The sequence below is a fragment of the Megalobrama amblycephala genome, linkage group LG17, assembly GCF_018812025.1.
Source record: "Megalobrama amblycephala isolate DHTTF-2021 linkage group LG17, ASM1881202v1, whole genome shotgun sequence".
NCBI lineage: Eukaryota > Metazoa > Chordata > Actinopteri > Cypriniformes > Xenocyprididae > Megalobrama > Megalobrama amblycephala.
Genome location: NC_063060.1, coordinates 39026931 through 39042794, shown reverse-complemented (window position 1 = coordinate 39042794; position 15864 = coordinate 39026931). Strand labels below are relative to the sequence as shown.

The following is a 15864-nucleotide window of genomic DNA, read 5'->3' as shown; positions in this document are numbered from 1 at the left end:
GAGTTTGCTCGTGCTCTCAGCGCTCTGTCCTGTAGTTTCTTACAGCGACTCTCTGATATTCAGTGTTCGGCACTAAAGATCTTCATGTGAAATGCTGCGCTGCATTTGTGTCTTTATCTACTCTGATGATGTGTTTCATTCGATTTGTGCAGCCCAAAAAGTTAACAATGCTTTAAGTGAATGAATTGTTTTTAAAAGACTCTTCTGATTCAACAAACCATTCATCCAAAATGGACAATTCTACTGTTATTTATTCAATTGTTTCTATATATAGGTTATTACTTTAATCATATTCCCTAGAACATTGTAATTGTGTCCACCTAAAAAATGTAAACGTAATTATAATTTTTTTGTCCTTATGTGAGTCTTTAGGGTACTGATTGAGAGACATATTCATTATGTGTAACTTCTTTTCATTTAGGATCATTTTAGTCTGCACATCAGCAGTGAGATCTTCTCTGACAATATATTTATTGTGCTGTCCATCATAACACATGACAGGAACTGGTCTGCAGTAGCTGCCTGTTTTTGAATGAAAGTGAGACACATGTGATCACAGTGGGCTTCAGAGCGCAGAAATACAGCAGATCCTGAATCATCAGAGGAACTGTTCCTGATGTGGAGTTCAGTGTGGCAGATCACCTTTGGTCATTTGTTTGGCAACTTTTTGTACCAGAAGAGACTCTGTCCTGTCCTCAGCACTCTGGAAAATACATTTAACTCAAACATACATAAAGCATATGTATAAAAATGCTCTTACCAAATATGCAATAGAGCTATTATCAGCCATTTTGACATTGTGGTTTAGTTTAGTGCTGCAAAGTTACAGAAAGAGATCTCATTTACTGATTTACTTTGATTCAGTATATATTGCTAATGTCTGAAATCTGACAGACTGTTTTTTCCTCAGAAGGATTCACAGGGTTTTTTTTCCCACATAGTCACTTTTATATTCCAAGATCAGACTTTTCGTACAACCAGTGTCTATATTAATTTAACCAAATTATTTAAGCTCTTTTTCTTTGTTCTGCTTCTACAAATTAAGTTAATTGGAATGAAAAATAAATGATCCAGTTAAATCAAATTGCAATAAACTGAGTGTAAAATTAGAGCACATCCATGGCATTGTGGGTTATAAGAGAAATATCATAGTGGCTGTGAGAAGAAGGAGAATAAAATAAATAAAAAACATTTTAAAATAATCTTTGAAAAACAAACAACAAAAAAAAAAAAACATGATAAATATGATGCTATTAGCTGAAATGACTGAATCTATTATGTAGTCTGTGAATGTCACAATTGCTTACAAACTTGTTTATCTTTTGTGAATTGTTTCACTTCTATTGCTACTTATTTTTTAACATATACTGTACTGTATATCTGGATACAATTTCTTATTACGCTCACATGCAGGTGTTTCCACTTTTTTTTTTTTTAATTTCTGTGTATAATAGATTGTGGTTTTGATGTGGTTCAGTTTCAAAGAGTAAAATGAATTTGAGTTTTTGTACAGCTTCACATAGACTTTGTATCACTGGGCTCCAGCTCTTAGAGCACAATAATAGAGAGCTGAATCTGACAGAGTCACACTGTTAATAATGAGTTCAGTGGATGTTTGAGATGTAGTCGACTGAAAGCGAGGATCAGAGGGGTTCCCAGTATCACTATATGTACGAGCATCTTTCCACATTAAATACTGAGGTTCACTATTAGGATACTGTCTGTACCAGTAAAGTGTAACATATTGGCTGTTTGTCTCATATGAGCAGCTCAGTGTCACAGACTCTCCTTCTGTATGGATGAAATCTGCACCCTTATTTGGCCCAATCTGGTCTGCAGCCATTATACCTGCAAACGTGAACATAAACATAAACATAAAAATGTGCGTACATTTTAAAACACGTCTAGGTTTCAGTCACATTACACATAATTATCTATTTTCCATAGCTCTGACATCAAATGATATTTTAACTGAAGTCATGATTAAAATCAGAACCAAGTGTCTGTCCATGTTCTCTAAGTCAGATCAGTTGTGTTGATGCTCTGAGTTTCTGCAGTTACTCAGGAGGAACTGAGTCATAAAGTCACTCAGGAACTTCCTGCTCTCTGTTGAGATGAAGCTGTTCGACAGTTTACAATTGAGTTTATAATTCAATTAATATAGAAACAAAACCTTCAAAAATATTTAAAGAGTAAAAACTCTTCAAACATATTTGCAAATACTGAAAAAAACCAAACAGACTCATTTTTATTGTATAGACAAATAAATGAATGAACGAGCGAATGAACAAGAGCTGTAAATGAGATATCTGTTATTTTGTAAATAGAAAAGGTGGAGCTAATGATCCTGTAATGAGGCTTGATCATATGAATATGTGGTGAATATCGCCATCTTATGGTTACCAAAAAGCGTTATAAACTGAGAGTCAAGATTAATTTTAGTAGTTTCCTCCAAAAAAAGTTTACATTCTGTTTCTTTTCTTCTTGTATATTTTAATGTTTTATTCTTTATAAATGCGTCTAGCAGTTACACTGTGAAATGCACCTTTCATTACAACACATATAATACATTTAATGTTGGGTTTGTACAAAGTTATTATTGTAACGAAGGGAGACTCACAGGCAGGGATCCAAATGCAGCGTTTATTAAAGTTAAGCGTGGTCATATAGGCAGGGTAAACCAGGGGCAAACAGGAACAGCAGAGGGTAGACAGAATCGTAATCCAGGTACAGGCAGAGGTCAGGACTGGCAGATAACATACACAGGTCGGTATACAAAGCAAGGGTCAGAGGTAGGCAGCACAGGATCGTCAAACAGGAAACAGGCAGGCAGACAGAATAATAACGCTTAGAAATGACACCAGAGTAATCAAGACTTCGCGGTGAGGTGGTGTGTGTGTGTGAGTCTTTTATAGTCCTGGTAATGAGTATCAGCTGGGTGTGGTGATTAGTGTGGAGTGTGCATGGCTGTATGTGGCAACAGGTGATTGGTGGAGTGAGTGCATGTGACTGACAGGGAGGATTATGGGAAATGTAGTCCGGAGTGAACAGGAACAGACTGTGATCGTGACATAACGCCCCCCTCCCGGAAGGCGCGTCCTCGCGACGTAAAGGAACAGCTAGGGAGGGGGGGGTGGGTGCATTGGAGATCTAACAGCAGCCGGGAACGGGATCTCCAATGCAGCCCCAGGGACTCAGGCAGCCACGGCGGGTCAGGTGGCTCGGGCGGCCACGGCAGGTCAGGTGGCCTGGGCGGCCACGGCAGGTCGGGTGGTTCAGGCAACCACGGCAGGTCAGGTGGTTCGGACAGCCACGGCAGGTCAGGTGGTTCGGACAGCCACGGCAGGTCAGGAGGCTTGGACGGCCACGGCAGGTCAGGTGGCTTGGACGGCCACGGCAGGTCAGGCGGCTTGGACGGCCACGGCAGGACAGAGTCCATACATCGCCCTAGTGGCCTACAGTCCATGAATGGCCATAGTAGTTCAGGGGCCCTTACAGGCCATGGTTGAGCAGGGTCCCCACCCACAAGTTCCCCACCCTCAGCTACACTGCCCCCCCAAAAAAGTTCTTGGGGATTTCAGCGGGGCCCGTCGCAGGTTCGTGGGCAAGGAGTTCGGGTGGCGCTGGCAGGGCCAGGCGTGTGGGTGAAGCCGGCAGGGCAAGACGCCTGAGTGGCGCTGGCAGCGCAAGGAGTTTGAGTGGCGCTGGCAGGGCTGGAAGCTTGGATGGCGCTGGCAGGGCTAGAAGCTTGGGTGGCGCTGGCAGGGCTGGAAGCTTGGGTGGCACTGGCAGCGCAAGGAGCTTGAGCGGCGCTGGCAGGGCTGGAAGCTTGGGTGGTGCTGGCAGAGCGAGGAGCTCTGTAGATGCCGGCAGGGCGAGGAGCTCAGGTGGCGCCGGCAGGGCGAGGAGTACAGGCTTAAGAGGGGGAAGAACGGAAGAAGCCTTCCTCCTCCTCCTCCTCCTCTTCCGAGGATGAGGCGATGCGGCCATCTTGTCCGTAGACACAGGCGATGTGGCCCTCTTGTCCGTAGACACAGGCGATGCGGCCATCTTGTCCGTAGACACAGGCGATGCGGCCATCTTGTCCGTAGACACAGGCGATGCGGCCATCTTGTCCGTAGACACAGGCGATGCGGCCATCTTGTCCGTAGACACAGGCGATGCGGCCATCTTGTCCGTAGACACAGGCGAACTTGAGAGCGTTGCAACCGGAGTACTTGAGAGCGTTGCAACCGGTTGGCTTGAGAGCGAAGCGGCCACCGGGCTTGAGAGCGAAGCGGCCGACTGGTTTGAGAGCGAAGCGGCCGGCGAGGACCAATAACGCTTAGAAATGACACCAGAGTAATCAAGACTTCGCGGTGAGGTGGGGTGTGTGTGAGTCTTTTATAGTCCTGGTAATGAGTATCAGCTGGGGGTGGTGATTAGTGTGGAGTGTGCATGGCTGTATGTGGCAACAGGTGATTGGTGGAGTGAGTGCATGTGACTGACAGGGAGGATTATGGGAAATGGAGTCCGGAGTGAACAGGAACAGACTGTGATCATGACAATTATATCTCATTATAAACGTGTCTTTTTGTTCCATCAGACTTTTGTTCTGTGTCTGAATTGGCAGTTTGGGAATGTGATTATTTCTATTGTTATGTGCTTCAGTCTGTTTAGTAAGGCATTCAGCTCAGGTTTTTGTACAGTGTTCTTGTGTTTCCTGTGACTGTGGGCTTCAGAGCACAGTAATACAGAGCAGAGTCTGACACACGCAGATCCTGGATTGTCAGTGGAAATGATTTTGTAGTTGTGTTGAGATCGCTGCTAAATCTGTCCTCAAACTGTTTATTATTCATACCAAATCGGTCCAGCATATATTCTGGAAATCCATTCACTTTTTGCTGGTACCAGAAAAGATTTTGCAATACATCAGTTTCATATTGACAGTTGATTGTTACAGCTGCACCTTCAACAGCAGTTTGAACTCTCTGATTTTGTTCAACGCTGTCCAGAGAATCACATCCTGTAATGTAAAACATCACTGATGAGGATCATATTCATATTAGAAGAATATTACAGCATGAATACTGACAGAATCTGACTTACCCCAGAAATATGTGATGAAGAAGACTACAATTCTTTGCTAGTTTGCCATCACAGAAATTGTTAAATAATACTTTAGATAAAATGAACTTGTTGAAATCTACAGCAGACTCTTGTTTCAGCCTCTCTTTGATAAAGTTGTACTAACACTGACACATATCAGAGACCTGCAGGAGGAGTCTGACTGAACCACAGTTCCTCAATACTGAACGTCTCCTCCTCCTCAAGGATTCTGGATGTGCTTTAACAAAATTGCAGTGCTCTGATGTTTTATCATATGTTGGTTCAAACACTGACTGCTTATTTCAATTCGATGAACTAAACTAATTCTAGACAGAGAACTTGACATTGTTATTGTACTTGAGTATATTATTAGAAGAAACTTCTAATACTTCTAATACACTTAATGTTATTCTCAATATTACATATACGTTACATATAATCATGCTGCCAGCATCTAACAGGTTTTTAAAATGTAATTTTTATTTTTTAATTTTAAAATACGTTTTATTGTTTGATATACAGTATGTCCAAATCTATTGCATGCTTTGCATATTAATAGCAATCCACAAAATGTTATTTTGATATCTTCACTTTTTCTTTCAATTTCCCTTTATAACTTGAAGTAAATGTTATTTGTAACCACACACAGGTGTTTCCACTGGTGTAATAATATTGTGTGAATTATAGATTGTGGGTTTGATGTGGCTTGAGATCAAAAGGAAAAATGAATTTGAGTTTTTGTACAGCTTCACATAGACTTTGTATCACTGGGCTCCAACTCTTAGAGCACAATAATAGAGAGCTGAATCTGACAGAGTCACACCATTAATCTTGAGTTCAGTGGATGATTGAGATGTAGTCAACTGAAAGCGGCGATCAGAGGTGCTTCCACTTCCACTACTTGATCGTTCCTTATATATTAAATACTGAGGTTCACTGTTAGGATACTGTCTGTACCAGTAAAGATAAACATAACTGCCGCCTGATTCATATGAGCAGCTGAGGGTCACAGTCTCGTCTTCCTTCTTTATAATGTTAGTTTCTTTATTTGGCCCAATCTTGTCTGCAGTCATCACACCTAAAACAAAGAAAAAAGAAAATTACTGAGTCAAGTTGCACACAATCATTTCTTACACTGTTTTTCTGCATCACTAGAATGAATAAAATTAATCATTTTGTACCTGAAGTCAGAAATAAAATCAGAAACAGGTGTTTTTCCATGTTTCTACAGATCTGTTCATGTTCTCTGTGCTCCGATGCTAATGCTTTAGTTCAGAGCTCACAGAAGAGGTGTGTCTTCAGTGTCTTCATCTTTGGTTCAGATGCAGGTGATTGGTTGGAAGTGACAGTTTTGAACACAAGAACAAGAGCCTTGAAAGAAAGAAATCAGAGAGTGTGTGATGGGGACCTATATGTGCTGCTTAAAAACCAAATACACAAACACATTCTGGATCATATTGAACTCTAAAAAGTTGAAGAAATAAAAATAACTAAATGAAAATATTGTAGAGATGCTCTGCTTGAGTAGAACTTTGCAGTTTCACATCTTGCAGGTTCATCTTGACGTGATTCTTCATTGTTCCCCACAAAGAGCACTTAATTGTTTATTACTGATATGCGTCTCACTTCTTCTCACTGGTGAAATGTCATTTTATATGTTTCCACTTGGTTTATAGTGTTGCTTTGGCAAAGTTGGAGAGTTTTTATTTATTTTGCATGTTTTTGTGTGAGTGTTGAGTGTGTTTGAGTCACTGTGGGCTTCAGAGCACAGTAATACACAGCAGAGTCAGACACACACACATCCTGGATCATCAGAGGAACTGATCTTGATGTGGAGTTCAATGTTGCAGAAAATCTCTTCTTAAATTCATCCTCGGTTATTCCGTCACTAAATGTATATTTATTTAGAATGAATGTTGGTGATTTGTTTGGTAGCTGTTTGTACCAGAAGAGATACGGATTTTTATCAGTTGTAGTATAATTACACCTTAAAATAACTTGATCTCCTTCACTTGCAGTCATTTCTCTTGAAGACTGTTCAACTCTGTCCTGTCCCAAAGACACTAAGTAGATAGAAAAGGGTAAATCATTAACATGAAGTATCAGGAACGTAAACTTAAATTAATAACCTAAATGTAAGTAAACCTTGTTCTGTTAAATGTACTGAAACAGAAAAAAGAGCTTACCATCATAATGAGCTGCTGTGAGACACAGAGAAATCAAAGCCCATTTTAACATCGTTGTTCTGTGCGGTAAAAGAGCAGAAAGAGCTGAGCTCTCAAAAACTCTGTGCTTCTCTCACAGAGCTCTACTTTAAATGTTTTAATCCTGTCACATGATATAATCATACATGAAGAGTGTGATGCTGACCCCTTGTGGATGAAATTTGAAATTGAAATTTTGACTCGTTTTAGGTTGTTTTTTTGTTCTGTTAAGGACAATTCCCAGGTGAAAAAAAGTACATTTCTATAATATACTTGAAGTGCTCTATTTTCGTGCACTAATTTTGTACTTAATATACTAAAAATTCTTCTTTAGTACTTCTTAAGATCATCTTAAGAACATCTAAGTGTACTCAACTGTGCTATTTTGAGACAGCATGAAATATGAACTAAAATGTGCTTTTAATATACTATCTCTGTATTTAAAACATGTATTTAGATTCACTTATAGTACATTTGAACCCATACTGTACTACAAGTAGTAGCTAAATATATATATTTTTAAATACACTTAGATGTATTTAAGTGTATTTAACTTTTTTTAGATACACTTAGATGATCTTAAGAAGTACTAAAGAAGATTTTTTAGTATATTAAGTATAAAATTATTGCATGAAAATAAAGCACTTTTAGTACATTATAGAAGTGTACTTTTTTTTCACCTGGGTTACAAAGTGTTCAGATTACTGTGTTATCTGTTTTGAGAACAGTGAGTTTGGAGAAATGTCTAATCGACTGAGGAAAACTGTAATACAGTAAATGATGTTGCGCGCCACATGAAAAGGTGGGTAATTATTTCTGAAGGTGTGACTTGATTGTATTTATGACTTTTGAACATGCAAATAGGTGATTTGTGCTTTGTGTTTTAGACAAACACTTTTAATTTATAATAATGTATTTCAAAAATGCTCAAAATTGTGGCATGTGGCTTATTTGAATCAACAAGATGCTACTTGGCATACTGGAGGGCATCTGGGTATAATTCAAGATTCAAGAGTCTCGTTTCTCCCAAACTGTAGTAGACCATCGATTCCTCACTCTGAGCAGAAGGTTTTTGTACAGTGTTCTTGTGTTTCCTGTGACTGTGGGCCTCAGAGCACAGTAATACAGAGCAGAGTCTGATACTGCAGCAGAGGAGATGTTCAGATACACATGGTTTTCTTTTTCTTTTCTGATTTCAGTAGTGAATCTGGAATCTACATCAGACTCCTGAGCTTTAGCACCGTCTGAGATGAGCACAAGGAATTGAGGAGCTGATCCGGGATATTGACGGTACCATTGAAGATTATATGCAGATGAATAACTGCAGGATAATGTGACACTTAAACCCTCAACTGCAAACTCTTCAGGTTTGGTTGGTTTAATTTCATCTCCACACGTAGCACCTGCAAAAGTAAAACAGCTTTTAATCCTTTATGATTTTTTTTATTTAGAATGAATCAAGAAAGGTGTGATTTTTCGAATACTGCCTTAATTAAAATTCCTCACATTGTGGTTGTTTAGAATATTTAGATGCAGTACAATAAAATGAAACACTTACATGTAAAGACAAAGAGCAGAATAACAGAGAGGAGCACCATTGTGTGTGTTCACTAATGCAGCTGAACTGAGCTCTGTAACAGACTCTGAAGAGCTCCACAGGATCACAGTAGAGCCACACCTCTACCAGTAGAAATATAACTCAGACTTTGAATGTCCTGAAAGGGGAAATAATTTAGATTATAATGAAGATGTGTGTTTTTACTAAAAACATTTTTTTTTTTTTTAATAAACTATTTCTTTAAATAAAATGGCCATGACAGCATATATTAGAGACTCTATTCAGTGACACAGCAGAGTCAGACACATGAAGGTTTTGAAATGGAGTTTTTGTGGGATCTGTTGTGATGAATAAATGGAAACAACACAAAATTCCTCATGTAGATTATGATACTGATCATGAACAATTGTAGAAAAACAAGGGTTTCTAAACCCCTGTGTCAGTGTGTCATCATTCCTGAGCTGCTCAGTTATGGTGCATATCCAGACCCCTCCATCAGCCTCCAGTGGAAACGCATGAGCACCACACTCTTATCTGCCTAAGACTGACATAAAAAGTACGGAGTTAAATACAGCTAAAATTAAAATAATTGTATTCACATCTAATCATTAAGATTCTTTTCTTCATTATGGTGGATGTTTTTGGCTTCCTGCTGGTTACTGTAATAAAGCCCTGTGATTGGGTTTCACCTGTACAGTACATTAGAGTCCTCATTCATTACAGCTGCAATTTAGTTTAATTTGATGAATAATTAAAACTTTAATCAAACTCATAATAATTTAACTGCTTGAATAAGAATGAACATCATTAGATGTCAATGTTGAATGTATATCGCCCTCTTCTGGTCTTTCATAGATTTCTGCACATAATACATCTTCTAAAAATCTGGATTTTAATGGCAATAACCAGATTTATGGTGGTATATATTATTGCAATAGTATGAGCAATATGAAATCAATTGAAACCAACTGTAAGGGAAAACTGATACAAATGTAAATATAACTAAAATAAATTAGATAATGTAAACTATATATATATATATATATATATATATATACAGGGCTTGACATTAACACCCGCCAACCCGCCAAATGCGGGTAGATTTCAGCTGTGGCGGGTAAGACAGCCACTCCAACTAGCCACTTTGGCGGGTTGAATATAATTTCAGTTTACAGCCAAATGATCGTCGTAGCACAAGATTACAATCCAATCACACAATTCGTTATTTACGTGCAGTTAGTGAAGGAGGGATAGGCGGAATTGCGCTGAATGACACACAACAGAAGCGCTCTGTCGCGTGCGCTCTCTCTCTCTGTTGCGCGCGCGATCAGTTCTCCTCGCGCCTGAATAGTCAAATACTCGTGCACACAGAAGTCTAAATGTCCATCGTGTGGAGATCTCGGTTATGTACGGTGGCCCAGTAGTGCACAACACAACAAAATTAAAAAAGCAAACATAAGTTCACAACACAACGGAAACAAGCCACAACACAACGAAATAAAGCCACAACACAACGGAATTAAACCACAACACAACGGAATAAGCCACAACACAACGAAATAAAGCCACAACACAACGGAATTAAACCACAACACAACGGAATAAGCCACAACACAACGAAATAAAGCCACAACACAACGGAATTAAACCACAACACAACGGAATAAGCCACAACACAACGGAATTAAACCACAACACAACGGAATCAAGCCACAACACAACGGAAATGCTCCCGACCACTTGGGGGCTCTCAGAGCTCGGTAATATTACTATTCCTTGCCACTGTTCTATAAAGTCGACAGTTTTACAAAGATATCAATACCATGATTAGTTTTAAGTATGTAAGCATTGTATATCGACATGGTATATTAATTAAAAATCAACTACATTCACAATAGCTTCATATTTATACTTGTGAATGATTTGACGCGATACCACGGCGCATGATAAAGGGAACATCCACCAATTCCACCAAGTGGTTAAAACGTATAATTTGTATTCATTAAAATTACTTTTAACATTTAAAAACAGACATGTTCAAATTCCAAAGGTTGTTAGTTCCTGTTGGTAAGACTGACAAGCTTTGGAATTTGAATATGTCTGTTTTTAAATTTTAAAAGTAATTTTAATGAATACAAATTATACTTTTTAACCACTTAGTGGGATTGGCAGACGTTCCCTTCATCATGCGCCGTGGTAGCGCGTCAAATCATTCACAAATAGGCCTAAATATGAAGCTATTTTGCACGTAGGTGATATTGAATTAATATTTCATGTCGATATGCAGTGGTTACATACTGTTTAAACTAATTGTGGTATTGATATTACTGCCGACTCTATAGAACATTGGCAAGGAAAACTAACTTTACAGAGCTCTGAGAGCCCCCTAGTGGTCGGGAGCATTTCCGTTGTGTTGTGGCTTGATTCCGTTGTGTTGTGGTTTAATTCCGTTGTGTTGTGGCTCGATTTCGTTGTGTTGTGGCTTTATTCCGTTGTGTTGTGGCTCGATTCTGTTGTGTTGTGTCTTGATTTCGTTGTGTTGTAAACTTATGTTTGCTTTTTTAATTTCGTTTATGTTGTGCACTACTGGGCCACCGTAGTTATGGCTTAAGTGGACGTAAACAGGTGGGTAATAACTGGATATGCGTCAGTTACGTCCATGCATTCAGCAGCCCAATTAAATAGGCCTACCTGTCTGTAATTAATGTTAATCAAACAACAAAAGATGTTAAATAAACCTACTGTATCTGAAAAAAGATTATTTTTAATTTACTATTGTTTTTGTAATTTGCTTCTTTGTTCTTTTATATAGCCTACACAAATAACTTATAAAATTTAAAATAACCCATGCTCATATTGTCCACCTCTTGCCCACCTGTAGCCTACATACCAGCTGATATACAATGTATTCTTGATTTGGGTGGTCAATCTGCATTTAAAAGTTTGAAAGGGTTTTAAATCTTCTAAATCAAGTAAAATGACTCAAAATAAAGTAATTTAAGCATAACAAAGTCAACTTTAATTATATAAAATGTAATTTACCAACATCAAAATTGTGGCCAGTGAAATTGCCACTTTGGAAAACCACTAGCCACAGTGGCAGGTGAGCAAAAAAGTTAATGTCAAGCCCTGTATATATATATATATATATATATATATATATATAAAGGTTTTAAAAAATGAAATCACAGATTAAGTGATTTATTCTAATACAAACTGAAACAGCATAATGATGTAACTGATGCTGTTGCACTGTGAGAGTTTTTGTGTGAGTGTTGAGTGTGTTTGAGTCACAGTGGGCTTCAGAGCACAGTAATACACAGCAGAGTCAGACACACACAGGTTCTTGATTGTCAGAGGAACTGAAGTTTTGCTGAGATTTGCTTGAAATCTTCTCTCCTCGAATTCATCCTCATTATGTCCAGAGTTAGAGATTCTATTCAACATGTACTTGGGGATCCCATTAACTTTCTGCTGGTACCAGAAGAGAGTGTAAGAAGTATAAGATGTCTGATATGTACAGTTGATTGTTACATCATCACCTTCAAAAGCAGACTGAATCTTTGTGTGCTGATCAACTTTGTCTTGAGATTTACATCCTGAAATAGAATTGAAACAATATGAATAAAAAAATTCACCCATTGGCCTCAAGGAATATACACATAGACACGTAAGGAAAATTCATTTTATATAGGCTTTTTGAAAATAATCATTATTTGATAGTGCTACTCACCCCAGATATATAAAAATATGATCACAATGACACTTTTCCAGAGTGCCATTATATACAATTGAAATCCCCAAGGATATGCAGAGATGTTGTGATCTCCTTCCTCTTTCTGTATCTGTTAAAGCAGCAGTAAATTCAAGTCATTTGGTCTGACTGCTGGGAGGAGCCTGTGCTACAGTAAGTGCCAATGAAGACTGTAGTTTATAATATATAGTGCTGTATCACTTCATTTTGCTTTTATGTATATGAATCTTAGGATGTATGTGTCCATGTATTTGATTATCTTATATCACTTTTTATTCACAATATCTTATTACACTTTATGCTTGATTCTGATTGGTCAATCATGGCATTCAGCAACAGTCTGATATTTCCTTATATTTGCCATCATCCATAGCAACATTATATATCAGTCCGCTTATCTGAGTTACTGAAACCGGATCTACTTTCATGTCTCTCATATCACAACTCTTGCTCTCTTGTTCCAAACAAACACAACTTGCATCTCAGACCCTGTTTCCTTCTGGTATTATAAATCATCTTGCAACACACTGTGGCCAAATTACATCATTTTGTTAGATTAAAAAAGTGTTTAAAGCCAAAGTCATAGCAGCTGCTCCTGTTTGACTTTTAATGTTTTTACCTTTTAAACTTTTGAACTGTACTAAAATATGTAAATATTTATTTATTTATTTAAATATAGAAAAGAGTATATAATGGTATAATGGTCAAGAATAACCAATAGAGGTATTGATTATGTAAACTAAATAAAAACAAAAAGTTTTGTCAAAGTAATATCTTTAGTCATAATGATATTGATTGAAATGAAGTAAATAAAGAAGTAGAAATTAAGGTGTGTATTTGTGCACTAAAGGAACCACATGGAACGTGATTTCTGAATATATTAATGTTTCTAAAGTTTTTATAATAGGCCTAATTCAGCCTCACGCAGGTGTTACCACATATTTTATTACATTTGGGGCTGGATAGATTGTGGTTTTGATTGTGGTTTTCACTAGATCGGTTCAAAGTGAAAAGAGCTTCAGGTTTTTGTACGACGTGTTTCATGTTTTGTATCACTGGGCTTCAAGAGCACAATAATAGAGAGCTGAATCTGACAGACGAACATCAGTAATAGTGAGTTCAGTGGATGTTCGTGATGTAGTCGATTGAAAGCGAGGATCAGAAGTGTGTTCACCACCCGCTGACCGTGCATTTTTGTATAATAAATATTGTGGTTCTTTGTTGGGATATTGTCTGTCTGATATTGTATTGTCTGTCTGACTATTTGTACTATATGAGCAGCTCAGCTTGACAGTTTCTGTTTCTTTAGTGTTTTTTATCTCTTTATCTGGCCCAATGTTGTCTCCAGTCACCAAACCTGTGAACAATAAAAAATGATATTTGATTGACAAAAAAAATAAAATAAAAAAAATATATATATATATATATATATATATATATATATATATATATATATATAGTGATCTTTTAAATACTCATTTGTTTTCACTCCGTAAATACCGTACCTGTCCCACAATGAGAATCAGTATGAAGCATGTGTCCATGTTGAATCAGATCAGATCAGTTCTCTGTTGAGGCTCTCAGTGCTTGAGCTGTAAGTCACTGCAGATCAGTCACAAACACACACAGGAACTTCCTCCTCGCTCAACTTCCTGCTGCTGTTCACTTTCTTCCATATTCTATATTGTATATCATTTAATTGTGTGTGATAACAAGAGGTTAGTGTCATAACCCCAGTTCTCTGAAACATAGAGTGGAGAGATCCACCTATGGGAAGGACATCCGTTGACCTCTGCAGAAGCATCCAATTGCACCAAGTCTGGCTAGACAGACAGAAGCGCGTAGCCAATGCAAGGTAACGCCCCACCCCCTTACCTGAGAGCATATAAGGCCCATACGCACAGCTATTCTCCAGTAAGCATATTTGCTCCTCGTGTGGCAAGCGGGGCAAAGCTGGTGGATCTCTCCACTCAATGTTTCAGAAAACCAGGGTTACGACCATAGGCGCCAATTTATGTTTCTGCCGGTGGGTGCCCAGTACCCCACATCAATTACATCCATATTATAGATAAATCTGCATTTGTTTTCCGTATTTCCTAATGGTCTCGTGGTAGTATTTTTGTAAATGGAGTCAGAGGTTCAGCCGTCTTCTAATTATCTGTGGTTCGAATCTGCTCTCATATAATTTTTTTTCTCATTAAGTTCAAATAAGTTCATTAATGTTTGTATATCAAGAGCAGGGACATGTTTGTGTGCATTTTGTTAGTGATTTCCCTGGAAAGTAGATTCAAAGATAGACTGACATGCATGTCTGAAGACTCAACACAACATTCCTCAGCATGATTTCAAAAACAACACGTTTCAGCGCTAGGTTGCTTAGCTCAAATTAACGTCAACTGGATGTTTCATTTGCATTATATCCGTGCATTGTCGCGAGTCGCGAGTCATGCTCTCGCTGATATCTGATGCAAGGAGAGTTTGAGTTTGAGCCATAAACTGTAAAAAATGGTTTGAGCGCGCGCATCTAAACGAAAGCAAGGCCATTTGTGCTCGCGCATCACTTGGATGCTCTCTTGAAGTTTGCCATTAAAATATCGCCATAGAAACGGCCTTAAATAAACTATATAAAAAAAATTGTTAAGACCGTGTCTGAAAGCTCCAATTGAATTTTTATTGGTTAAAATCAATGGAGAATATCTCATATTTTTCTGTGGGTGCTCGACCATTTCCGTGGGTGCTCCAGCCCCGAGATCGGCGCCTATGGTTACGACAGTAACCTATTGTTCTCTTTCATCGTCTCGTGTTCGAGATCCACCTATGGGAGAGACATGGACAGCTCCCCGACTGCCTCATACACTCACAGTGAAGTTCTGTAAGCCAGAGAAGGACGGTCAACCCAAGGGGTGGTGCCTGACACGTTCCACAATCAATCCCCTTACAACCCTGTCGCACACGTATGACTGCTGTGCACAGGCATGACATGAAACATGTATGAAGCACACACATGTAAATAAACCCAGCAATACAAATATAAACACTCAGGCAGGAATGTAAATGCGTGCTTGGTGACATGAATGAATGGTGACACCCCTTGTTCTTTTACAACAATGTGTAAATAGGAAAGGAGAAAAGAGGGTAACAAGGAGGGCTATGAAGACCCCACCCCTAAAACAGAATGTGTTACCGAGGTTTTGGTAACATCCAGTCAGTAGTAACGCACAAATGTATCCTCGTCCATTAGCGAGAAGAACATAGGACAA

At 38.6% G+C, this 15864-nt stretch overlaps 2 gene segments (V, D, J or C); both read right to left on the bottom strand.

Annotated features, from left to right (window-relative positions):
• Nucleotides 1-5687: 5687 nt before the first annotated feature.
• LOC125250257 lies at nt 5688-7261 on the bottom strand. The segment is given in 2 exon segments: nt 5688-6166; nt 6270-7261. Coding segments are annotated over 2 exon segments (354 nt in total).
• A 1039-nt stretch (nt 7262-8300) lies between these two features.
• LOC125251904 lies at nt 8301-8973 on the bottom strand. The segment is given in 2 exon segments: nt 8301-8695; nt 8851-8973. Coding segments are annotated over 2 exon segments (435 nt in total).
• Between the last annotated feature and the right edge of the window lie 6891 nt (nt 8974-15864).